General features: G+C 41.5%; 3 protein-coding genes across 7 annotated transcripts in view; 1 reads left to right on the top strand and 2 right to left on the bottom strand.

Annotated features, from left to right (window-relative positions):
- The window catches only part of LOC135503305 (lens fiber major intrinsic protein-like), a 28,622-nt gene extending 18,684 nt beyond the window's left edge, over nt 1–9,938 (bottom strand). Inside the window, exons 1-2 of one of the 4 annotated variants that reach the window (XM_064796820.1) lie at nt 9,792–9,938; nt 3,012–3,957 (exon numbers count right to left, since the gene is read on the bottom strand). In XM_064796820.1, coding sequence (XP_064652890.1) covers nt 3,012–3,418 — 407 coding nt within the window. In that variant the 5' untranslated portion in view covers nt 3,419–3,957; nt 9,792–9,938. The other 3 variants (XM_064796819.1, XM_064796821.1, XM_064796823.1) reach the window with 3 other exon arrangements.
- An 8,516-nt stretch (nt 9,939–18,454) lies between these two features.
- On the bottom strand, nt 18,455–20,818 carry LOC135503088 (RAD52 motif-containing protein 1-like). 2 transcript variants are annotated; one of them, XM_064796419.1, is made up of 4 exons: nt 20,697–20,818; nt 20,430–20,586; nt 19,791–20,083; nt 18,455–19,634 (listed from the first exon to the last, which is right to left on the bottom strand). In XM_064796419.1, the coding sequence occupies exons 3-4, from the start codon at nt 19,986–19,988 to the stop codon at nt 19,581–19,583; spliced, it is 252 nt and encodes an 83-aa protein (XP_064652489.1). In that variant the 5' UTR covers nt 19,989–20,083; nt 20,430–20,586; nt 20,697–20,818; the 3' UTR covers nt 18,455–19,580. The 2 variants fall into 2 exon arrangements, with proteins under 2 accessions (XP_064652489.1, XP_064652488.1); XM_064796418.1 differs by lacking the exon at nt 18,455–19,634 and having other exon boundaries at nt 19,986–20,083.
- A 1,376-nt stretch (nt 20,819–22,194) lies between these two features.
- LOC135502898 (protein N-lysine methyltransferase METTL21D-like) lies at nt 22,195–24,626 on the top strand. Its single transcript, XM_064796086.1, has 4 exons — nt 22,195–22,589; nt 22,965–23,145; nt 23,669–23,788; nt 24,232–24,626. The coding sequence occupies exons 1-4, from the start codon at nt 22,342–22,344 to the stop codon at nt 24,331–24,333; spliced, it is 651 nt and encodes a 216-aa protein (XP_064652156.1). The 5' UTR covers nt 22,195–22,341; the 3' UTR covers nt 24,334–24,626.
- Nucleotides 24,627–24,644: the final 18 nt, after the last annotated feature.

A 24,644-nucleotide genomic window follows, 5' to 3' on the forward strand; every position in this document is an offset into this window, starting at 1 on the left:
GATATGACACAGGACATGATAGGGTAAACATGGTTGTTTAATATTACACGACGGTAATGTGAAAAACATCAAAATCTGCCGTATATCTGCCAGGGACGATATCTCGCCTTAGCGTCGTTTGGTTCTAAGGGGTGTCCGGTTAACCAAATCGTAGGCTGGCGAGTGACGAAGTACATTTCATCGATTTCTTTTGAAGCGAGAAATGTACGGTACGCTATGTGTTTATGTCACATGAGGATTGGGTAACAAGAACTACCACATACATGTACTAGAGACACGGCCTGGTTATTACGCTGTCTCGACATGTCCAATAACGTTATACTGTATCTGGTCAATTATATGGTTAAAAGCTAAAGGATGTATTGATTGCCGAAGTGTCTAACAAATTTGCCATTATCTGTTCGCGGCTGAGCCATCGGAGCTTTTTAGGGTGCCGAATGGTTGCAAGAAGGTAAATCACCCCCAAACAGCTTTGATTCCGAAAATGACAATCAAATTAAGAACAACATGAGACGTCTGTTATGGCCGGAACTCCCCCCCCCCCCCTCCCACACACATGCCCACGTTAGGCTGCAGGTGGTAGATTAGTCAAATCATCCACGTTACTGGCGAGGGCTACTTGTAGTCTGATAATAGAGTTCCGATGAGAAAATGAGGGCACTGGATCAGTCTATGGAATATGGTAGAACGATCCTTACATAACCCACCAGTGATTTTCAATATAGCGAAGATATAGAAATCGCTGGTGATGCCATTACAGAAATATCCGTCTTTGACTTCCTTCTTTGAAGAAGGGGAATGAATACACGTACCTCTCCTGCGGGTCCATCCATGTTACCAACTGACCGACTCGACCACAGACCATATTGATTTCTTGCCCGATTTCCCAGGCGACCGGATCGTAATTATTTGTATTTGTCATGTTTGTGGCCGCATCGCAGGAGAAAGCCCGGGATATTCCCAAAACTGCTGCGCTTGAGGTGGGGGGGGGGGTCTATAAAGGGCATCATTTTCTTTTGTTGTAATGGTGTTCGTAGCATTCACTCGCATTCACTCAATGGGGTAGGCCTAGGCGTTCGCATTGACGTTCCGGGGACTACCCGAAAACTCTCTGTTAAAGTGACACTATGATGTGATTTACAACTTTGCGGAAATACGTCCGTTTTTAATTGTTGATCACAAATGTAAAGCTCAAATTTTCCATTTTTGATTAGATTTATTATAAAATCGCTGAATGTAAACCACCGCGACCGCGAAAATGTTCATGTTGTGACGTCATCAACGAAAACGTCGTCGGCGTGGTGCATCGAAGCGAGCCGTCCGGGCGAGATTAAACTATCAATTTCTAGAAAATGTGCACTTCGACCGATTTATGAGAAAGTGACGTCGTCATTTGTCAAAAACAGCTAAAACATTATATGGTGAAATTTTACACGAGTTACCCTTTTTAACAACAAAGGTGTACCCGAACGGAGAATGCCTTTAATAGTGGGAACTGCAGTTCAATCTAGAGCACGTCACATGAAACCATTCTCTCTCAAAACACGCCATTTATTGACTCCTGGCATCTTTATTCAAACACTACTGCGGTAATCCAGCGGCGACTTATTGCGATTTTATATTCACGATTTGTGTGTTTTATGTGAAAAAAAGTATGCTTGCGCTTCAATATTGAAAAATATGAATATCTGCCGGGTTATGCCGTTGGGCTTGGAGCGCTTTTAAGTTGAAGGCGAGAATTCTGAAATAAAACTATTTTCACCAGCTGAGTCGCAATAATGTTCGCTTCCCAGAAAGTGAGAGAAAAAAACATTCTTGATCAGTGCTGCGACATTAATGGACTTGTCGTGTGGAACGTGGGGAAAAGGCTGTGAGATCACGTCAAAGAAGTCTTCAATATGCCGCCATGTTACAAGAAAACGGAAGTTTCGTGTGGTTACGATCGCGATAGTATTGCATGTATCACCGGCGTCAGGCATTGTACACATGCAAAAGTGTCCATGCATGGGGCATTGATGGCCCATGGATGGATCTGTGTGATGATTATCACCAACCCACGGATCCCAGCATAGATTCTATGACGGCTCATGGTAGATCCACTGACGGGTCATTGACAGTTCCATCAGAGTCCCAATGACAATGTGGCCATAAAAATGATCACATGCAGCAAAGTAGGCCTACAGACCCATTTGAGTACAGTCTTTAGAATTCTGGAAAATAATTATAACGGATTCCATCCATGGATCAATGATTGGCCCATGGTAGATGGATTCCATCCATGGATCTATGATGAGGATTCTCCATCATCTATCTATGGATGGCCCGTGGATGCAACATTGATGATTTTTCCTCGTCATAGAGCCAGGACACTTTTGCCTGTATATTAGGCAAACAAATCGAGACGATCGAATCAGCCAATCCAGCAATATGTAATAGACTTCTTTGACGTGATCTCACAGCCTTTTACCCCTGTGCACACCCAGCTTAAGATAAGCACGACTGTCTAGCATTGATCAGAGATGCATGTGACGCTGGAGGCTGAATGTGAACAACATGCTTACTCACAAATACGCCAAACGAGACGCTCCGTTCGCATGATACGTTCCTGTCAATTGAATTTTCACGATCTCAGTCAGGGCATTCGTTGATTATGGTGTCATCAGTGCACTCTAGCAACTAAATATCACTGAACTTGAGAATGCAGCAGACTGTTTCACAAGTGTCTAGCATTGATCCGAAAGACTGCTGTGATGCTATTGCATACTCGTAGGGAGTTTCAGCAAAGCACACGAAACGTCAACGTGAACGCCTGTCCCATTGTCCGGCATCGTTATCATGAGGTCGAACAATGAGATATAGGCGTTCACGTTGGCGTTTCGGGGGCTGCGAAAACACCCAAAGTCTTGTCCACTTCCAGCTCTCCGATCATGCCTGGGCATGGATTTGTTATACTTCTAAAGTTTACAACACGACGTCACAACATCAACGAATGTTTTGTAGGTCAAACTCACCCATATATCAGCGCTGCTCCTGCTATCCCACCACTGGACTGCGCCAGAAGGTACAAAAATCCTCTCAGCGGTGTAATCTTGCAACAAAACATCATGGGTAAAGTCACGGCAGGGTTCATGTGTCCGCCTGAAATATGTCCGAAGCACTGCACCAAGGTGGCAATGGTGACCCCGTGAACTAGAGCAGTATACACGACACCATTAGGTGCATTCGCCCAGGGAAGAGTACAGGTCACGCTGAAGAAAACGTAGAAGAAAGTCGAGAGGCATTCGCAGATGACGCTCCGCCAGAATTCTATTGTCCGGACCTCCGCCCGCATGCTGGCCCGCCGCAGCGCCTCGTACTTCCTGCACCGAATCGTTTCGATCTGCTCCGCAAGCTGCATGAAATAGTCGTCCATAGCCATGTCCAGGTCATGAAATTATATCCCAGCCTATAGAATGATAGAATCCTCCTTTTGGTTAACAACGTTTTTATTGAACTCGTCTTCCGTTGTCAGAGACGGTCCAGAACGGCCCTTGACTCGCACTCACCGCCAGTTATTGGTAACGAAATTGGCAACTGGCATCGAATTTTTGTTAACCGATCAGACACCTCCTTCGCATGATAATAATCTTGAGAATAGGGTATAAATGTTAGCAGCAAATAACCTCCCCATCACAAGTATAGGTGCTTCAGTGTAGGCCTATATCCGTGCCCAATTTTGTCAGTTTTGAAGACGTCTACTCCTGTTCCTGAATACAAAGAGCAAAATTGACTTGATGGTACCAGAGACTTAGGGTAGGTTTCCACTGATTGCATCCTGACATAACCATTGATTTTCACTATACTCCGCCACTCGATATTTTGTTTTTCGAGGTTGGATCGTGTACAGATAGTGCTTCTATGAATCAAACACGAATTCATCCATGCCTGTGGTCCTTCGAACCGTCACATGAAATCGCTCTGAAAGTGGAAGAGAATGACTCAAAAAGTATCCTTCAAAATCACCGATTAGGCGCCCCCTTAATTCGGCACGCAGCTGAAATAGACTCACTCAATATATGTCACAAATCCCTGGAAATCGATACAGACCGCCGCGACTCGAAATAATCGTATCAGATTTTCGTGATTCGAAAGATAAATGTGTTTTCATAGCCTACTTGGAAAAAATCTTTGTCGTCTTTCGTTGGCCAATTGAATTGGGATTCATCCTTTCGCGATAGGTAACAAGCATCGATTTGTAAATGTAGAGTTAGGCGCATTCAGGGATACCGAAAGCAAAAGATTGGGGTTAGTTCCTGTGGGTAGTCCAATCAGAAGTGCCGAATTCTGCATCCCCGGCGCGCTCCTAGAGATGGTCAGCCAATTAGAAAACTCTATTGCGGGGTCATTTTCGGTCAACTTTGCTTTCTGAATAGAGTGGTTTGAGACTGGTCACGTTTACATACGATTATCTTTGTCACATGTCCTAGTTCACGCGTCATTTGCCTCGAGCGTGTTCATGAATTGACATATGGTCGAACACATGGCATGAAATGACATAAGGGTAAAAAGTGACATCGTGAATCTTATGTAGCCAACTCATTGGAAATGACTTGTTCGTTCTTAGTGGCACGTTACAGGTGACACACTTATGTTAAACTCTATGTAAACCGAGGCTACGTGCGTATTGGCTAGTCTTCATTCATTCTTGGTCTTCATTCATTTTTGGTTTATAGCTTAAATTCGATGGCTACAGCTGATATAGTGGTACATCCGGGGCAAATCCAGTCAAATGTGTCCGTCCTCTGAAAAAAAAGAACATGTCGCGTTTTACAATGTACATCTGTACTCCACATGCATTAATTTTAGTATGTGAAAGCCATTCCGCTTCTTCTTCTTGTCCTCCTCCTTCCCTATTGTCAAGTCATTTCCAAAGAGCGGGCTACATACGATCCCCGCTGTCACGTTTCACCCTCAGGTCGTGTCATGTCATGTCTCTTACAAACTTGCTTGTGACAAGCAACAAGTGACCCGTCAACAGTGAGTGACAAGTGAGACCTGCAAAGTGAATCCTATGTAACTCCTGCCGAAGTCGCAAACTATCTCACCATGGTTGATTTCTGTCGCAAAAACGACATTGTGCGAGGCTATAGCTTTTTCATTGTGAATCACTGCGTCCAAATCACGCAGCATTCGATCAACACGACAGCTGATTCAATACTGGAACACCAAGGGCTCGAATCTGCATCAAACTCCCCGGGCAACCGGTCAGCCAAAGCTTTGAAGCCGCTGAGATGAGACTCAACGATTAGTAAATCGATCAGAGTCCGATCATTTGAAGACACGTCCTTCCTCGCGGCATTGCTTCATGTGTATTGGAGATACCGACCACCAACTGCAATATCGGTATATCGAAAAACAAGCATTACAGCTGATCAAAGATAGTCCTACCGTCAAAAATACACATACATGTAGCTAAAAACAACAGAACAACCCTTTCAGCTGAAATTTTGCCGAGATATAACACTACAGGGTGTTCAAAAATAATCTTGGTAGTTTGAAGCCGTTTCTCGCAATGAAAACTAGAAGCAATGACATCATACAAGTGACAACGTGAATTCTGCTGTACGACATCGTGAATTCTATGTAGCCCACTCGAGGAAATGACTTCTTCGGTTTAAAAGTGACACGCGTCAAGAGACAACGTCGACTCTAATGTACAGTGCGGGAGCCAGCTTTAGTTTTTATCCCACTCAACCTACTTTATATACGATACTAAAAGTCATTTTAGACATTAGATATTCGGAGATGTCTCCTTTAATGAAGTGGGACATACCAAGTAGATAATTCCCTTCTCACATTAATGCCTTTTCCCTGTATTTTGAATCGAGTTACAATGTGTCTTAACCACCATCAGCATCATACTGAGATCATGCTTTTTTTACTCCTATGTCGTATAATCGAGAGGCGGAGTATATTGAAAACAACTCGTGTCAGGATGCATATGCATAAGAAAGCGTATTTCATTGTTGTGCGTGTTAGCATGTAATCCAAGACAACAGGTGAACACATACAACAACGAAAACACGTTAAAAAGCGGAGCAGCGCTAAATAATAACATCTCCGATTCCATCTCATCCAAAGTATACCATTGCATCGCTGCTTCTTTTGTGCTCATTTTTGTTTGTACGTTGTATCTTCCACTAAAGCCTTGTGTGTGACAATATTTTGTCAGCATTTTTTGTAACATTGTCGGTGTTGTCTTGACCAGATGCCAGGTTGCCGAAAATTTTGAAAGTGTGCAAAGAGTTAAAAGTTCGGCAACATGTAACCTTGATAGAAATTGACTTTGCATTCATTTCGTCAACATCTCGGTAATAAATTGGTTTACGCTGTTGCCGAACTTTTATGCGCTGTGCACAAATTTTCGGTGCGGGACACCTGGTCAACATGTTACCGAGAAAACTACCGAAAAGGTTGTCAGTGTACACACAGCTTTCTTGGCCACTGCGTTGTGGGCAAACTAACTAGGCAAACTGCGCTATAGGGGCGGCTCGAAGACAGAGAGAAATAGGGGACGACTATCCCTAACTTATCCGAACTTCTTGGTCAAATTCAAGGATTGAAATATCGTGGTAGCGTTTTGCATTACATAGGATGGCGCTTCTTATATCCAAGACACCAGGCAACCCACACAATGACGAAAACACGATATAAAAAGCCGAGTATAGAGCAAAATCATTCCAGCCTATTCAATCCAAGTTTCTGCTTCCAATACATTCTTATTCCAGGGAGGATTTCATCGAGTGTTAAAACCTCCCTGCTTATCCAAAGTGAATCGCAATTGATTTTTTTTAGTGTCTTCCGCTAATTAAACGGCAAGCAAGATAGGAAAGCTACGAATAGGCAACTTGCAGATTGTGTTATGCTGAAGATGGCGAAACATGAAACATGAAACACGACAAAGCAACACGATACAGTCTTGAACTCCTCGGGTATGATTTCTAGCGTATTTTTGCATTCAAAGTTGGCGCCCCATGGTTCTAATAAGCAACTTTCTGCTTCCGATGGTTACAAGGAGCACCTTGCTGTTCGATGAGGTGCCATAGCATCCCCCTTGTATCTTTTCTTCGACTTGATTACAAAATCCCTGACAAATGCTGCAGGGAGGTGCTTTGTTTAGGCTAAGCCACAGAACCGTTTGGCAGTGATGACCTTTTTGAGGAGAATTTGCCAAGGATGGGGCAATTGAGCCTTCTGCTCACCCAAACTTAGTGCAATGTACATGACTTTTGACATCATAAGAGTACCGTACATTAAATCGGTTCGTGCTTCATGCTGAACTCTCTCACGGTTTCGAACCGCTCAAATTGACATTACTAGCGCCTCGAACGTATTTCCAGTGCCAGTTTCTAAATTCCGCTTCATTCTGATCAACTGAATGAGCAATTACACAAAATTGATCTTCTTCTAAGTGGTTATTCAAAACGCGATAGGCAGTTGAGTTACGCACAGAGTCAGCAATGCAGGAAGCCGATGTCGCCGGCACTGAAATCACTGCGTGGTTTGCAAATTCTAGCAACACGATGGGCTTGAACGAGATCAGGTTACGGTCCACTCTTAAAAATACAGGTTTTTGAGCTTCTGGAAAAGCTTTCAGGGTTTTTAAGCCGACACAAATATGCACCCCGGCCCCGTGTAGCGGTTTGTCAGGGAAATCAAACCCTTTCGCACTAATAAAAACTCGTCTTCCGAGTTAAATTTTACGCACTGTAAACTTCTTGACACTAATTCGTGTGATTTCATATTCGCTTCAGTGCTTTTATCAAAGATCGGGCCTTCTTTGATTTTACGTAATCCTCTTAAAGGTGAGTATGACAGCACGGAAAGATCAAAGCTTGGAGAAATCATCCGATTACGTACAGGTATATGTACGTCCAGCAGATTTAAAGGAACATTTAAGAAGGGCATGGGCTATGTTGTTTTTCTTGCAAATGATGGCTTCCTCAAAACAGGATCCCCGTGCAACGGAGGTGAGGACACAAGTGTAAAATGTTCTATAAGCAGAATCAAAGTGAGCCAAAACAACATCATCAAACCCCGCATCAACCGCAGTGAAATGTTTTTAGTGTTTTGCTTTTACTTGTCACGAGTCAACTGACTTTACCTTGAAAACACGACGTGAGGGTAAAAAGTGACATCGTGAATCGTATGTAGCCCGCTCTTTGGAAGTGGCTTGTTCGTTCTTCATGTCAATCATGAAACGTGAACAGTGACACCCAGTGAAAATGTGAGCTCTATGTAGCCCGCGCTCTTTGGAAATGACTTGTTCGTGGTTAAATTGACACGTGTCAAGCGACAACGCAGCCTAGGATCCACGGCAGCATGTCGATGGCTATATTTTTTTAAAGAAACAACTGTACCGTATACGAGGAAGTGCAAGCAAAAAGCTGCTTGTAGAAGAACAAAAACAATGTGGCATTATTCATGTCTCGTCTGCCTGTTCCCGAAGAGTACACATCGCTTTGACATCAAGGGCGGGGAGGACGCCGTTGTAAGTATGACTTGGACCAATGATTTCGCTAGAGAATACTGTATTTTAGCATGGAAGCTGAAACACATTTTCTATGGATGCCAACATCTCTCGTGCTCGTGAGTCTTGTTTACATTATATTGACCAGCAGAGGAAGCAGACGACTGTAAAAGACACGCAACGCAAACCGGTGTGACAGCGGATATAGTCCCCCTGGAGTCTTAGTCCGGTAGCATTGTATTTGATCAATTAAGCAGCATGATCTATTGTACCGCTAACCCTAACCAAAACATTTAGCAATGCGGGCTATTGTTACACGGACTATCAGCCCTAGGACTGCTATCCCTTGCACACCGGTTTCAAACAAACAGACCACAAAAATGATTCTAGCGCCCACCAAACCAATGAGTTAACAGAATTCCATTATTTGATTGCTAAGTCAATAGAAACCACTAGCCTGGCAAAAAATACAGTGTTCTTGGCCACTGATTAAAAAAACAATCGTCAACGAGCAAATAATAAAACAGTCGTGCAGATCCACAGCACTTCACCAAGCAAATAATCATCGGGTTTGATTCGATTTGTTATAAAGTAAAGTCGAAAAAGTGGTGAGCGCGGCCGAGGCGATTTAGCAGAATCTGCGGAAACTGGGCGCAAACAGCCTAAAACAGTATGAGAATGTCGATATCGAATATAAACAATAGATATTTGTAATATTCGCCACGTTTTGTCTTCTTCCGGCTAATGTGGTAATGGTCTGTCCCACCACGGCCGATGAGGAAATAAACCGAGAAAAATGCAGACCAATTTTTTCATGCACGCTGGGGTCTTTCCTATGATGAATATTTGATACTTACGGAATAATACAAATATTTATGATATATTTATTCATATTTGCTGAGTTAGTCGAAGGTTCTGCCTTGAATATACAGATTTAGAAAAGATTCTCGGCAGGCTGGGGGTGTATTAGGGCAAATCAATTTATCTCACTCGGGTGTCTCCTCATCCTGGGTGGCTATCTGTGTGATTTCAAAAGGGCTGACTCATCGCAGGCCCAGTCATGCAGAAATAAATCCGACTGCTCAAAATCCAACTTGATTTCCTCAGAATAACAAACACCGGAATCAAGTAATGATTCGATAGCCTTTTCACTTAAATCCCACATAATATCATATCCAGCAGTGTCAGTCGTCTGCGCGTTTGTTAAAAAAACGTCCGCTGATGCAGGACGTCGAAAAGGACACCCTTTAGTGTTGATGCAGAAAATGATGCTATACCGTACCAAAATCGAATATCCTGCGAGTGATTTGATTGTTTATCCAATGAGACGACGATCCGACGTTGATTTAGTGTCTCCGCAAGAACGTCTGCTCCCACTTGCAGCAGACGATCGTTTGCCGCCTGGAGCTGACGCACGGGATGAACACGTGGCGGGAAACACTGACCCGGTCGCTGCCGCGGGGAGAGCATGGTCTCTCCATCTTACCTCAGGGCCTGATCCTGGCGCTAGTGTGAATGTAAATTTACTTCCCAACAGTTCGACAATACTTTTGAGGTCCTAGGCAGTTTATCCGGAACAATACTATGACGGATAAAGGTACATGACTATAGAGACAATGCAACGACTACAAAATCCCGCGACAGCTTTCACGTTTGCAATAACTGACGCTTCTTCTCATCCTAAGCATGTTTGTTTTCAATCACAAATTGGTAATGCGAGAGAGGAATGGGCGGGGCCATGAGCTGGTTGTCCTTGGTTGTTGAATCAAGACCGCTCGGGTCACCGAAAATACACCCAAGGCCCCCATGTGCTTCCCGGCCTAGGTTTTGGACGCAATTTGAAGTCTACATGAAAAAAGCCGGACTTCTTCTCGGAGAAGCTAAGTGAGCTCTGCAGGTATTTGCGAGTCAAACTAAAATGCTAAAAAGTAAATACACCGTTTCATGCAAACTGTATAATAGGTTAGACAAGGAGGCGTATTGCTGTTATCATGCAGAGGCACTCCCGTTCCTCTGCGTGGTCTGGCCTGACGAGTGACGAGCCCTGACCATAACAAAACACACCCTGCTGGACAACCCTTGCACTACATGTACACATTTATCACTTTCAGACGAAATAGACTAGCTCACGAAAACGATTATGTCACCTTAATAATGATTTTATTTCATTAGATGGAATGTATATTAGCCATTACAAAGGAAGATGATGGATTGTCTATAAACCGTTCATCTTAAAACGAGTATAATCCTTATGCATCTCAGCATACTCCTTCTTAAGCGCTTTCAGGTACGATTCAAACACATTCCTCTTGGCGACCTCTTCTATCTCGTCTTGGGTCACACCCTCGGCTCTCTTGACGGTTTTTTCAGTGGCAACACTGCAAATGACAACGCACACGACCAGTAGGATGACGAACTTCATTTTTCTGGAAGATTTACTGACTAACAGTTCAGAAATACCGAAAACCTGTTTTGCGCCTCTTTAAGATTCTGGAAAATAGATAAATAATTTTGTCAACAATTTTCGTTTTGTCTCACGATTTACGAAATCTAAATTTTTCGATTTTTGCTCTTGCGAATCCTCTTTGTTACTCGTGAAATCCGCAGAAGTATAACGTCCGCGAACATAAATGGTGGTGGTATACAAGAAGTTATTATTTACATTTCTATCTAGACTAGTACTGAATTTCAGCTAGTTCTTTCCAGAAGTTAAAAAAGTGATATACATGTACAAATATGCATGTATATATTGCGAGAGTCAGTTCATCAACAAACCCAAGAGGGGGCACATTGGGTGATTTCAAAGTTGGTTTTGGATTTAACACTGAGATTTAGTGTTAGAGTTAGTGTTAATCTTTAGCCATTAATCCTGGAGTCTGATTGAGACTTATTACTTTGTGTTAGCTTACACTAAAACCTGTATGGTTTTATCTTATCCAAATGTAACACTAAACACTAACCCTCTCTAAAGCACTGGATTCAGTTTGAAATCTGGTTATGAATTACTTTTAACACCTAGATTTAGTATCATCTCACTTCAAAATAAATCTTAGTGTTACACTAACGCCCAGGAATGTGGTTTTAATCCCAGCTTGGTGTTACAGTCTCAGAGGAAGTAGTGCATTTTGTCCTATCACTAACCACACAAATTATTTAGGCATCAACACCGGCAAAATAAATCTTAGTGTTACACTAACACCCAGGAATGTGGTTTTAATCCCATCTTGGTGTTACAGTCTCAGAGGAAGTAGTGCATTTTGTCCTACCACTAACACAAATGCTTTAGGCATCAACACCGGCAACATTTCAAAGTTGGTGCTAGATTCAAGCAACAAAGATGACATTCGTGCCCTACCAAGAAGTTATTGCTGGAGTTTTGAATGATGATGGTGATCAACAGCGGAGGAGACCTTACCATGTTCGACGGGCAGCCGTCGTCAACAGAGGAAATACTTATTATTGGAAGTGACTAGTTGGCAAGCCCGGCTTACCAAACAGCGACTTTTTCTTGTCCTGAATGGAGAGCCGAACTATCAAAGTAAAGTCTCAAGCTCGCCAAACAGGGTAGATTTTTTACCTGTTTGGCAAGCCCGGCTGGCCGAACAGGGTGGCTTTTTAGTGCTGTTTGGCAGGCTCTCCAAACAGGACAAAAAAAGAGCGGCTTGCCAAATAGACCCGGTTTAATGTTTTTGAGTGTTTCTGTTTTTGAGTGTTTCCCCTCATTGTTTGGGAACGCTCAAAAATAGATTGACAAGTTTTTCTGTGTATCCCCCCTATTGAAAAGTCGTGGTCTCTCTAGCTGCCTATTGTTTGGAAACACTGACACATGGGAAACAACCACAGATGTTACACCGGCCCTTATTATTATAATGCGTAGAAGAGTAACGATGTAAACGCGTGGCACTTACCTCACTGATGGGTGCTTCCAGATCGAAAGACTGATTGACATCATTGAGGGTCCCGAATTATATAATCGCATTCCTAGTTATGAATTCAAAATTAATTCAGAAATTACATTAATTAAAATGGAAATGGCTTCATTAGTTCTAACTGCCGTGCGAGCTGTTCTTGTCTGGCTGAAGTATGATGAATTTTCATTTCTATTTCTATCAGTTGAACTTGTTCCAAGATCTGAGTCAGCTTTTCGACAAATCTCTTGTGACGTCATCATTTGATATTTACGATATTTTTTACTTAGATATTCTGACTCGCAGTGGTCATATTTCTATCTGTCTGTAATACATTTATAGGGTGAAAACACAATAATAAAAGAGTTATGAGGCTCCAAGGCGTATTTGGCGGCCATTTTGAATTTATGCAAATTAGGTCCTTTCCCCAACCCGAAAATCAGAGTTTTGGATATTTTGTATAGAGAATAATCCTATGAACAAAATGATACCAAAACCTTTCGTCGCAATTTGTTCTAAGTTAGACCTTAATTTTGACTGGAAAGGGGTAGGCATTTTGTTGATTTATTTCATTGTTAATTTATCACGATGAATATGATATAGCTGGATTTGAATAGTTATGCCTACCAAGCCTAGCACCTGCTCTGCTTGCTTTTTAATTTTGACTGGAATGGCGTATAAAGCATTTTGCTGATTTTTTAATTTTTGATTTATCTTGATGAATATTACTAGATTTGAACATGCCTACCATGCTTTTTATGGTGAGTAGACAACTGTATCAACATATCCAGGCCACCGTCATTAACCTGTTTAATATACATAAATTACCAGCTTATGAGCGAGTCTGAGGAAATCGGAGGTTCGCTTCTCTGGCCCTGCTGATTTCCTCAGGATGTGTTTACACATGATTTCTATTGATGATGCTAGTAGTCGATGTGAAAGTTGAAACGACCCAAAATGAAACAAGCCAAACTAAACGAACCAAATAAACTTTCCAAACATGAAATTTAAGATCCGGTTTAGATGCACATGTCATATGATTGTCAGTGTTAGGTTGATATTTGCATTGAAACGAAAATGTACTTTTTAAGTTTTTGGGTGCGAGTCTATACTGAAGCATTATTTGAATTTACTAGCATTGTACCCATGGCGCATACAGGTTCAAATTGGCTATACCTTGAATAGATTGAATTGCAATGAAAATATAATGCAATATCAAAGGAGCCATAACGAAGAGAAAAATTAAACCAGCCATTTGTCCACAGACTCGGACCTAGCTGTGGCGTGCTGTATGCGTGCATATAAAAGTATATCAGTTGGTCCGATAGAGATGATGAGGCAATGCCTCGTTCCTTAGTCAGCAATATGCGCCTTTTCATACGGAGAAGAAGGAGTACCCAGATAGGCCTTCACATGTCGGCCTCCAAATGGCTCGAGCCAATTGCACTATCACTACTATAACTTTAAAATGCGTGCTCCTCCTACATGTAGCCAGGTCTCGGGCAAGGCTCTAACTCGACAGGCAAGCTAGACGTTCAGCACCGTGAGCAGCTCCTTGATAAGGCCATTTCAGGTTCAGCGCGCCTCTTCAGATCAATTATTGAAAGCTGTGGTGAGCACATAAACAGACCATGGTAACCTTCATTTGAAAATCCCTTCATAATCAAGGCCGGCTAGCTCTGGCTAACACAGCACCCATAAACAATAGACCACCAATTTGACCCCAGCTTCTTACTGCGGGAAAACCCAAGTCCAGCAATCGAAAGTACCAAAAATACATTTTTGTTTACATTTGAACTGCACACTCATACGTTTGTTTACAATTTCTTTCCCGGAGAAATCTCGAACATCAGGTGACCTGCAATCGTGGATTGAAAATAACAGTAACCTTAGTTCAGCAGGTCAACAGGTACAGGCTGTTCCAATCATCCCCCTACAGCTAGCCGTTCAACAGGTAATGTTAGCCACCCCACAGGGAGTGTAGGTAATTGATTAATCCCCTGCATAACTAAACAGCAATGGCTTGGCTTCTGTGAGTGGTAACTTTTAAAACTGAGTACCAACTTGAGCCCTACCTTAATGTTCTAAAAAACAGGGGGTTGTTTTCAAAAATGGCTAAGTTTCGCCTTAGCAATCATAACCTACTCATCGAAAAAGGTAGACATTTTGGTACTCAGTTAGAAAAGCGTCTCTGTCCTTTTGGGTGTAACGTTGTCGAGGACGAGTTCCACTTTTTTGCACGATGTCCCTCTAACAATAAATTAAGAGACGAGTATCTCACAAATATAAATTTTTATAAATGTAGTCAATTATTTTCAAATCTGGATTTTATTTCTATTATGAGTAGTACTGACAACAAGATTATTTTAGATACCGCCATTTTTATCTCGAAAGCCTTTGAAGAAAGACAAACAGCTCTTCAGGGGCACTAATTAATAAGTCATTGTGGTCTTATTTTAATTACCATATACATGTAACTTTCTTTTAAAAATATTTTTGTATGTGTTGTATTTGTATATATATGTACTGCCATACTGTCTTATCCTTTGATAGTTGTGCAATAAATTGAATTGAAATTGAATTGGTAAGGAGAATTGACAGTGTCCGATTAAAAATCCCTCATTACTGCTCCGCTGAAGTAAATTTCCGTAAATAAACATAACGTTGCATCAGGATAACATATCACCTGCAAACGTACAAAATTTCGAGACGAAACACTACCCCCAAATGGCACTTTATCGAGCCGCCTTATAGTATTATGATATAGATATTTGGAAGGCCTACAATTTATATTTGATATAATCGGAACTTTTGATCAAAAAAGACAATTGGTGGTCGTTCAATATTGTTTAGAGGTAATAATGTCCTAGGTTGACGCTTAAACGGTATATATGAGACAATTATAATTGTTTACTAAAAAATCAGACCAAACCAATGTAGAATTTGATGAAATATATCTACAAGGCATAACGTGATATTTTAGGGATTTCTATTTTGAAACACCCTGTTTTGGACTAAAATTTTCATAGTTTGACCCTTGAATATCAACCCGGATGACAGCTTAGAAGCCGTTCATTTGGCACGAACGCAGTTGGTAGTCTGGTCTGTAGCGTGCGCATATATGCACGTCCCAGGCAGTAAATTGGCGTTCCTACTATGAAAAGAAGGCAATTGTCATAATTGCTCAAGTTTTTCCGGCTTTTTGAACTTAATGACATAAAATAAACGCTTTGAAGTGCGCAAAAATTTGATAAACCCAACGCAACAGGGCTCAGTGACATCAAAAATGCGTAAATTTGATTCACTCAATCGAACAAAGTAATTTAAAGATGCAAGAGTTTGCACAAGTGCATGGATGCAAACCAAATGGGCCCCGAGATGAAGTGATGCTCGATATCAATGCTAGGTCTAATGTAGGAAGGTTTAGAAACGAAAAGAAGCGGACAAAAACGGGGGACCGCACTTAGAAGTATATCCGTATATGGAATTCCAACCTCCAAATCGATCGAGTTGTTTTGAGGAAAACAATATTGAAAGGCAAAACTGGATGAAAAGATGGAAGGATTGACCCACCAGCAATAAGTGGAATGAGGAAACATAGCCAAATCAACCATGACAGCTGGATGGGAATGCAACCAGAAAGAAGCGAAGTGGAATTCCATCCGACTGCATGGAATTTTGATATTTGACAATCTCTGGAAGTTGTGGTCAACAGCCAGAACACCCCAGAAGTAATCTGCGATGAGAAAAAGCTGTGACTCACAGTGAGCTTCCATAACGGGACACGAAATCATTAGAAGTGCCACCATCAATGTAATTAAAGCAATCCTAGACGATAAACACGCTCAACCAGAAGCCGTATTTCATTGCGGCCACGGGCAATTAGCTCGACTCGGGCAATTAGTTCCAATACATGCAAATATCACAAGATGAGAAACGAAATAGTTTGGCAAATATTAGGAAAGTAACATGATATTGGCAATAATTAACTGGTGTCAATATTCTTATTCCATAGAAACCCTCGATATGCCAATTGAACATGAGATATCATTGGGGTCCGCAGTTTCCCATTCTGAACCATCACAGTTACCTCCCCTCAGACCTCCCGTTGGTGTAACGGAGTCCACGTCGGGGAGTGGATCCAATGCTTGAGGGTCAAGATGCAGTTTCCATGAACCTCCCTTAGCAGACACCTCTCTAATACATGTAATAAGGACTCCGTTTCTATAACGGACAGTCACTAGTTTCGGTCCCAAATTGGTTGTCCCCGTTGGTTGTCTCCATTCAATTTGACCTCACTAATCAGGACTCCTCTCTAAAGAGGACACTTCTAGTCAGTCCCAAGGTGTCCTTGATAAAAAAGGTTCTGCAGTATACACATTTTGAGAAAATTTGGGAAGGTCATTTTGGTTCGGGAAAAAAAAAATGCGAATGTCACTTGCGACTTTTTGTTCTCAGGGTACGTTTTAATGGCGGTGTGCAACTAACACTTCTTCACATGTAATGCCTCGGCAAATATTTGCCGAACCAAATTATAGCAATCAAAGGATTCGGAAAGTAAATGAAGTCATCACTTGAGCTCATTGAGCATGTTCCCACATAATATGGTAATCTATCCTGAAAATTGGACGAGAATTTAAAGGATTTAAAGAAATTGACGTTGAGAAGGAGGTTTATGGTTTCACTGGGAACTAATAAGAAAGTCCAAGAGGACGACATGTGTATGTTGATATGAGAGAATATTGGTGGCATAATAGTTTACGTAGGAGAATACAACAGCAACCTATTAAAGTGATACTATTATGTGATTTACAACTTTGCGGTAATACGTCCGTTTTTAATTGTTGATCACAAATGTAAAGCTCAAATTTTACATTTTTCATTAGATTTATTATAAAATCGCTGAATGTAAACCCACCGCGACTGCGAAAATGTTCCTGTTGTGACGTCATCAACGAAAACGGCATCGAAGCGAGCCGCCCGGGCGGGATTAAACCATAAATTTCTAGAAAATGTGCATTTCGATTCGAAAACCTTACCGATTTATGAGAAAGTGACGTAGTCATTTGTCAAAAACAGCTAAAACATTATATGGTGAAATTTGACACGAGTTACCCTTTAAGCATACTCCACGCAGTTATAGTAGTGTGATGGGGGAGTCTTACTATTGTACTATAGTGTGGAGAATGCCCATGAAGCAGGCAATTGAAGAACTGCAGACTTAAAATAATTATGTTCATTTATTGAGATAACTCTAATTACAGACACTTATTCCTGGTTATACATGTATACACTTGTTAAAAACGTTTAATTTACTTACAATGTACACTTTCTTTATAATTACAAACTCATCAACAATCTCTTATTATGTACAATTAATAATAACAATATATACACTTATAGATGAATTATAAGCACACTCATTTTACTTACTAATTACATACACTTATATCAATAATTTTCTAATTACATACACATCGAATAATTTTCAAAATACACACACTTGTTAACACTTTCAGCGCCCAGCCATATTTAGCGTACTTCCCCCAGGGGCCAAGGTTACGCCCCTTTTTACCCTTTTTCAAAATTATGAAAACAATAGAAGGAATAAAGATAATTACATGAAATTTTCTGTGTTGGTTCTTCTTTGTTAGATCTCTTTACAATGCTAATTTGGAATGATAGTCAGCAAAGCACTTGATTTTGCACAATGGTACCCCACACATAGAACAGTAATATCTGGTGTCTTTCCGAATACCCACTTTTTGGCATACTCTCGGCTACATCTGCCCCCGTCATCAATCTTCGACCCGCCATTGCGCCTATTCGAATGCAGACAATCTTGGCTATAAATAGCACATTGGCTGAACATCATACTATCACTTCAAGCGCTGTATAGTTAAATTGTTTTCCCCTATACTGCGCTGCTAGTCGCCTCGAAGACAAAGCGGGAAATTTAAAAACGCGACGTAATATTACGTCGGATGGCTCAACCGTGTGAACTTGCAAGACGTAAAATTACGTCAGATGGCGCTGAAAGTGTTAATGGCCGGGAGATGGAAATGGTCAAGCACCTTACGCGATTTTAACTTGTAAATAATGACTGTGTGATACTGTGATATTATATACTTATATGTTTTGTACTTGTAAATTTTATTCTCCCATATGGGAGGTTAATAAATAAATAATAATAAAATAAATAATAATAATAACTTTACTTCTTATGCAATGTTATGATTAATGACTGCTGGTATGATAGACCATCATGTGATGTCACTCCATGTAAATGGCGGCCTCAATGGACCCATCTTGACCCGTATGGTTTTGAGATGGCCGAGTCACTCACCCATTTGTGGATCCCGATAGTGGTGACTTATACACATGAGGATCAGGATGACATGGACCAGTGTTGATTTTTTGCTGGAGTGGCCAGCCATGGACATTTCTGGGTCGTTATAAATACTCAGTGTGACCACCGTAATGAAATGCAGTGCATTCCAATCTATTTTCTCTTTAAATGACATCTGCGACTGAATATACAAGTTAATTGCCACTCAATCTTGCAATCTGTCAAACTGGATTTTCAATAAACCTACCGTAATCATTTGGAATTTACGTCATACAAAAGTTACAGAGCTTGGCTCATCAAACACTGAATCATGAATGATGGAGAGACGAGCATTGCATTGTGACATGAACTGACGGCTGAAAACATTGATGCAACACAGCAACCCAATTTTAAACCGATTTTCAGTAGACCAAATCATGTCTGGCAGTAGTTGCACTAACAGACTCGATGATAATGACACACTTTTTTCAGGCATTTGAGGGCAAAAATAGAAGTACTTTATGCTTTTAGTGTAGAGGCGCCTGAAAAGTCCTCACTCCGACGACAGCGGGGTGCACCTAATGCAATCCACCGATGGGTAATAATACATTTGCCATGTCATAGGTCCACTATATCTTGATCTTGATCACGGCTGATCAAGTGGCGATCAAGTGGGATCAAATACAGATCAGCACAAGCGCTTTCATTCACCATTACCGTTGAAATGGATTACCGGTACTGTGAATGTGACAAAACTGCCACTGATGGAAAATTTCAACTGTTATGCAACTGGGCCAAGACCTGTACATTCACATCATCCAAATCTGCAGTGTTGTCAATCACAGTCTTCGTCTTCATCACTAGGGGGCGCTGCATCCAAATCCTTCACCTGAAACACGAAGCAATGAGCATTTGATGACTAATGATAGAATGAGTCAATAAATGAAAAGAAAACATTTGAGGTGAGCCTTATCAAATTCTCGTTGTGGTTTCCCATCGGAATGACCTTTCCATATTCATTACACCTCAATCTTTTGCAACGTACCTCTAACAGATTGTCCATATCCAACTTGGTCATATGGTCCAGCGGCGACATCTTTCTTGTATCCACTTCCACAAACACTTTCCCATTCGCCAGCACCACCAGTAAGAGTTTGCTAAATGCCGTCTCAAACGCCCTCTGGTGGGCATATTTCTTGGCCTTGCAAATCGATGAGCCTTGGCAGGGTAGGCTCTTCATCATAATAATGACATTTTTTCAATGCCTCATGTTGATGGCCGACCTGATTTCCGTTTACTGGAACTTGCTGAATCGCGTGTTTTGACCAGTAAATCAGACTGTAAACCGATAATGAATAATGAAAAATGAAAAAAAAGCCTCATCATCTTTTTAAATCACTCGGACGGTAAACAGGATTAATCATTCCTATGGCCTAAGAGAGAAGGTTAAGCAACTTACCAAAGGATGCAACTCTCACGCTTGGCATCAGTGCCAGGAGGAGTTTAGTTAAAATGGCGTCTCCAACGCCCCTAGATCCCTGGCTCCTGCCAATGAGCTCCATTTTACTTTACTTACGGATATTGTTTATCACTTGGCTATGAACATTAAAAAGACAAATCCCGATCAGGTGTTGGGACCAACATCTGCAACATCTGCAACATCTGCTGTGCGTCCCTTCCTTACCCTTTCTTCCCCAGGTTCCATCTCCTATCCCAACGCCCTCCACGGCAATTCCATGTTCCGGTACTTTTAGGCGCAGCACGCAGACATACTCGACTCTTTCCTGGTTGTTGTCATCAGCTTCCAGTGCATCAGTCTCAGACACTTCATGAGGCTCAAACTGGAACAAAAAAATTAAATTCTTCAAGCAAGCCTTCAAAAAAAAAAGCCAATTTAGTGTCTCGCGAGGAAATCCAAGGATCTTAAAATCTGAGTTTTACAATTACTTACTTTGACAATTTCAGTCGTCCAGCCATTGAATCCAAGATAATGATTTGCTAATTCTTTAGCTCTGATGACGTAGAGATGATCTTTCTTTTTATCTAACTGCTTGTTCATTTTGCTGCAATATTTTATCTGCAAGAAATAGTTTCAAGACAACTGTCAACAGTGCTCAAAATAGAAATCATCTTCAGTGCCACTACAAAACAAGCTTCAATTTGGATATGCAAAATTAGGGCATATTCACGGTTTCATTCTTCTCTCACAGTTTGGGAAATTGTGGCAACATAAGAGTGCCATACCCCCATAAAGGATAAAGCCATAGAAGGGAAATCATAATCAGTGAATGCTTGCCTTGAGACACTGTCCCCTCATGAACAGCTGACCGATCAGGGAGGCCAAAGCCTGGCCCGCAGCTCTTGCAGAATAGAAGCTGACCAAGGCATAGCAGGAATTCCCGAGATGAGTATCTTTTTCCCCATCTTCATCTTGCTTATCGGAGGATGGGACCGCAGCACCACGGACAGAAATGCCAAAAATTAGACCAAAGTGGGTAAAGATGTGATGCAGCCTATCCTAAAAGAGAGAAAGAATATAAGGAACGAAGTAGCAGTGGGAATTATTGAAACTCAACCTTTGGCCAAAATATGTATGGTAAGCTCACCTGACCCTCTAACTATAAGACTATGCGCTTTGTGAATGCCAATGCCTATTGCCTGTGGCAAAAAATGAGAGGATAATTACCGATGCCACGCTGATTTCAATCAGACCACGTCAGAAGGGCAAGGCCTAAGCTTTGATAACTTTATTTCAAACAATGCCAGAAGCCACTTTGATTTGAGCCTTTAGTTCCCGGTGAAACGCATGACTCGTCAGCGCCGAAACAAACTGGGGCATTGACATTGTTGAAATTGTCCATTTGACCTGGCTTGTCCGACGTGGGCTGTCCTAACGTCAATCCATAAATTGGAACGAGTTTACAATCCCCGATCACACCCCAAAAAAAGGTCATCGGTTGACTAACCAAGCACCACTGTTCAATGGATTTATAGTTGAATGCGATCAAACTACGTCATTTCCGATCGGGGATTCTAAAGTTTAGCCCATAAATTGACGTCCCCTGAAAATCATTAGTGGGGTAATCATAATGTTCCCACAAAAGTGGGCGTGGCGCCTTCCATGATGACTGCGATTCCACATTTTATACTAGGCCTATATAGCCTGTGGCATGCCACACAAAACGGTCTACAATACATTTCACTAGTTATTCACAAATTTCACACCTCTATTTCACTTTCACTGATTTCGTTAGGGATCGAGGACACCAACAATGTCTTCTGGTTGCTTTGAGGGGGCTTGAATTCGATTATTTCTGGCTCAGAAGGCGAAATCATGGCTGCGAAAACATTCGAGTTTACCGGGCTGCCAGTTTTTGGGCAGGCGGTGGAGATTATGACAACTAATATAAAAGAGTGACATTTGAGAGCCTTTATTCTGAAAAAAACAAATTATTATCACATATTTCCTATTCTTCATACTATAAATCTGTATTTTCAAAGTTTGTCAGATGTTTTCAGGTATATTCTTGCGATAAAAGTAGTAGCTAAAAATTACACTTCGTCACAGAAACACCGCCGCCTGGAATATTTCCAAGATGGCAGCCGCCATGGAAAATGTTTTCGTGAGGGATTGGGAAAAAAATAATGGTGAAATACTCCGAATCAATCAACTGGAGATCGGTGATGTTGGCTGTGTCGTGTGGGACGCAGCATTAGTTCTCAGCTCATACATAGAAACTGAAAGATTCCTCTCGAATATCGGAGATTCAGGCTTCCAAAGTTGTAAAGTTTTGGAACTTGGCTCTGGAACTGGCATTGTTGGTCTGCAGGCTAGCACTTTGGGGTAGGCATAAAATAGGGACTTGTAAGATTTTGGCAACCGGTTTACCACCACCCATTCTCCAAGCGTCGTCAAAGGTGATCATCGTTGCCAAGTCTCACTCGACCTACTGTGACTATGTGAGAATTTCAACGGGTGTCTGTAAAAATTCGACATTACTGACCGAAGACCACCCAAGATGTCAGATAGTTGTCAGACTTGGTCTTTACTCTTGGAATGTTGTGCTCAAGAGGGTATCAAGTCATCTCTTTGATCCCAACAGAAGGCCGGCCGTCGAGCCACTCGTCCTTGAACATTGAATTTTGCCTCCTCGCTAACCCTTGTCCCCTTGTTGCAACTTTTCCGTACTATAGGAGGTCTTTGTACTATCATTTTCAGTGCCTCAGTGACGATAACTGATCTCGAAGACTTCATTCCACTGATGAAAATGAACATCGAAACAAACAAGGATTTGGTGTGTGGCAGCGTTGTAGCAAAGACATTGAAATGGGGACAAGATGTCACCGACTTCGGCACACCCGATGTCCTTCTTTTAGCTGATTGCATTTATTATGGAGAGGTAATGAATATGTATGTCTGATCAGTGATTGTGTCTTCTGTCTTTCAATGAGCCGGTTCCCTAAGTTTGTTTCATTGTGAGACAGATTGTGACTTTGTCTTCAATCTCAGATTGTGACTTTGTCTCCAGTGTTTTGTCTCTATCTGTATAACAGCAGATGGAACTACACATCCCCATGACAATTAAGAGAGGTTGTGACAGTATGTTGTGTTAGGATAACTAGAAAACAATCTTGGCAATTCTTCATCACTTTTACAAAAAAACTAGTGAAATTTCCCTCGGCGGACACCTTCTCTATTAGGGACAGTGGTTCTATATCATTTTACCTCTGTAATCAGGACGCCACTTTTATAATGACAGCATCTGTCCGGCCAAGGGTGTTCTTGATAGGCAGGTTTGACTCTATTTTGTTGTTGTTTGAGAAGACCATTAATGTCACATCCTCATGCTATGTTGTCTTCTTCTTCTGTGTCTCAATATGAATACTTATGAACTCAACTCATATGCTGCGTCTAAATTTCAGTCCTTGGAACCACTAGTTTCAACAATCAAAGATCTCTCGGGGCCAGAAACGATTGTGCTGTGTTGCTACGAGGAGAGAACCACAGGAAACAAGCCTGAGTTGGAGAAGAAATTCTTTCAGGTAGGGATTATGGGTCATACTGTTAAGCTGGAAGTAGGTAGTCAACTACCTTATTGGCTGCTCGTGCTATGACTAAAGTTGACTTTTGATAAGTACCTCAAGATGGGAGTTTTCATGCAGGGCCCTGGCAGGCTTTGTAACAACAGTGCCAACAGCTAATGATGTCATTCAACATCACGAGGGAACCGATTGTTGATGTTCATCCTGATTTTTGATTCCATTTTTTTATTGAATCTGGTGTTTACGCCCGGGAAAGCAACATAGGCTGTCTAAGTAAGCCACAGACATTTAAATGATAGATTTCACATCATATAGATCCAAATCCAAGAAGGTGAATGTGAATCCAACAAAAAAATTGCTTGGCGTCATGTCAGTGAAATGATTAAGTGCCGATCTTTAAAAGCCACCCCAATCTCATTCCAGTTTTCCAAATTTTCTTACAGCTTATTCGGGAACATTTTGATGTGGATGAAATACCGCAGGACCAACAGCATCCAGTGTATCACAGTGATGACATTCACATAATGCGTTTCAAAAAGAGCTGACAGATCTCTTGAATAGGGTCTTTAAAAAATCTGTCTTTGGTGGTGATGCCCATGTGATAATGAGGAGTTTCAAACAAGAAATGAGGCAATAAAAGGCTTTGGCCGAGTCTGTGGTCATTGGTTAACAGCACGAAGACAAACAGCCTTCCAGTTTTCATTTGCACTGAGGGTATTCAAATTCAATTCATGCCATTGTGGTAGCACTCACACTGATGTGCAATGAACAATGAATGGTTTTACAATGCACTGCTATTACAACATATGTGTATGTGCTTCAAAAAGAGGTGACCAAGTTCATGGTGCTAGAAAAA

Source organism: Lineus longissimus, chromosome 19, assembly GCF_910592395.1.
Source record: "Lineus longissimus chromosome 19, tnLinLong1.2, whole genome shotgun sequence".
Classification (NCBI taxonomy): Eukaryota; Metazoa; Nemertea; class Pilidiophora; order Heteronemertea; family Lineidae; genus Lineus; species Lineus longissimus.

What these genes read in the sequence shown, in the direction of transcription:
- LOC135503088 (XM_064796418.1), bottom strand. Translation starts at nt 20,804, where the DNA reads ATGAACAAGCAGTTAGATAAAAAGAAAGATCATCTCTACGTCATCAGA. An exon ending in GGACGACTGAAATTGTCAAA is followed by an intron (nt 20,587 to 20,696) that starts GTAAGTAATTGT and finishes TTTTTGTTCCAG; the next exon opens with TTTGAGCCTCATGAAGTGTC.
- LOC135502898 (XM_064796086.1), top strand. Translation starts at nt 22,342, where the DNA reads ATGGCAGCCGCCATGGAAAATGTTTTCGTGAGGGATTGGGAAAAAAAT. An exon ending in CTGCAGGCTAGCACTTTGGG is followed by an intron (nt 22,590 to 22,964) that starts GTAGGCATAAAA and finishes TATCATTTTCAG; the next exon opens with TGCCTCAGTGACGATAACTG. An exon ending in ATTGCATTTATTATGGAGAG is followed by an intron (nt 23,146 to 23,668) that starts GTAATGAATATG and finishes TCTAAATTTCAG; the next exon opens with TCCTTGGAACCACTAGTTTC.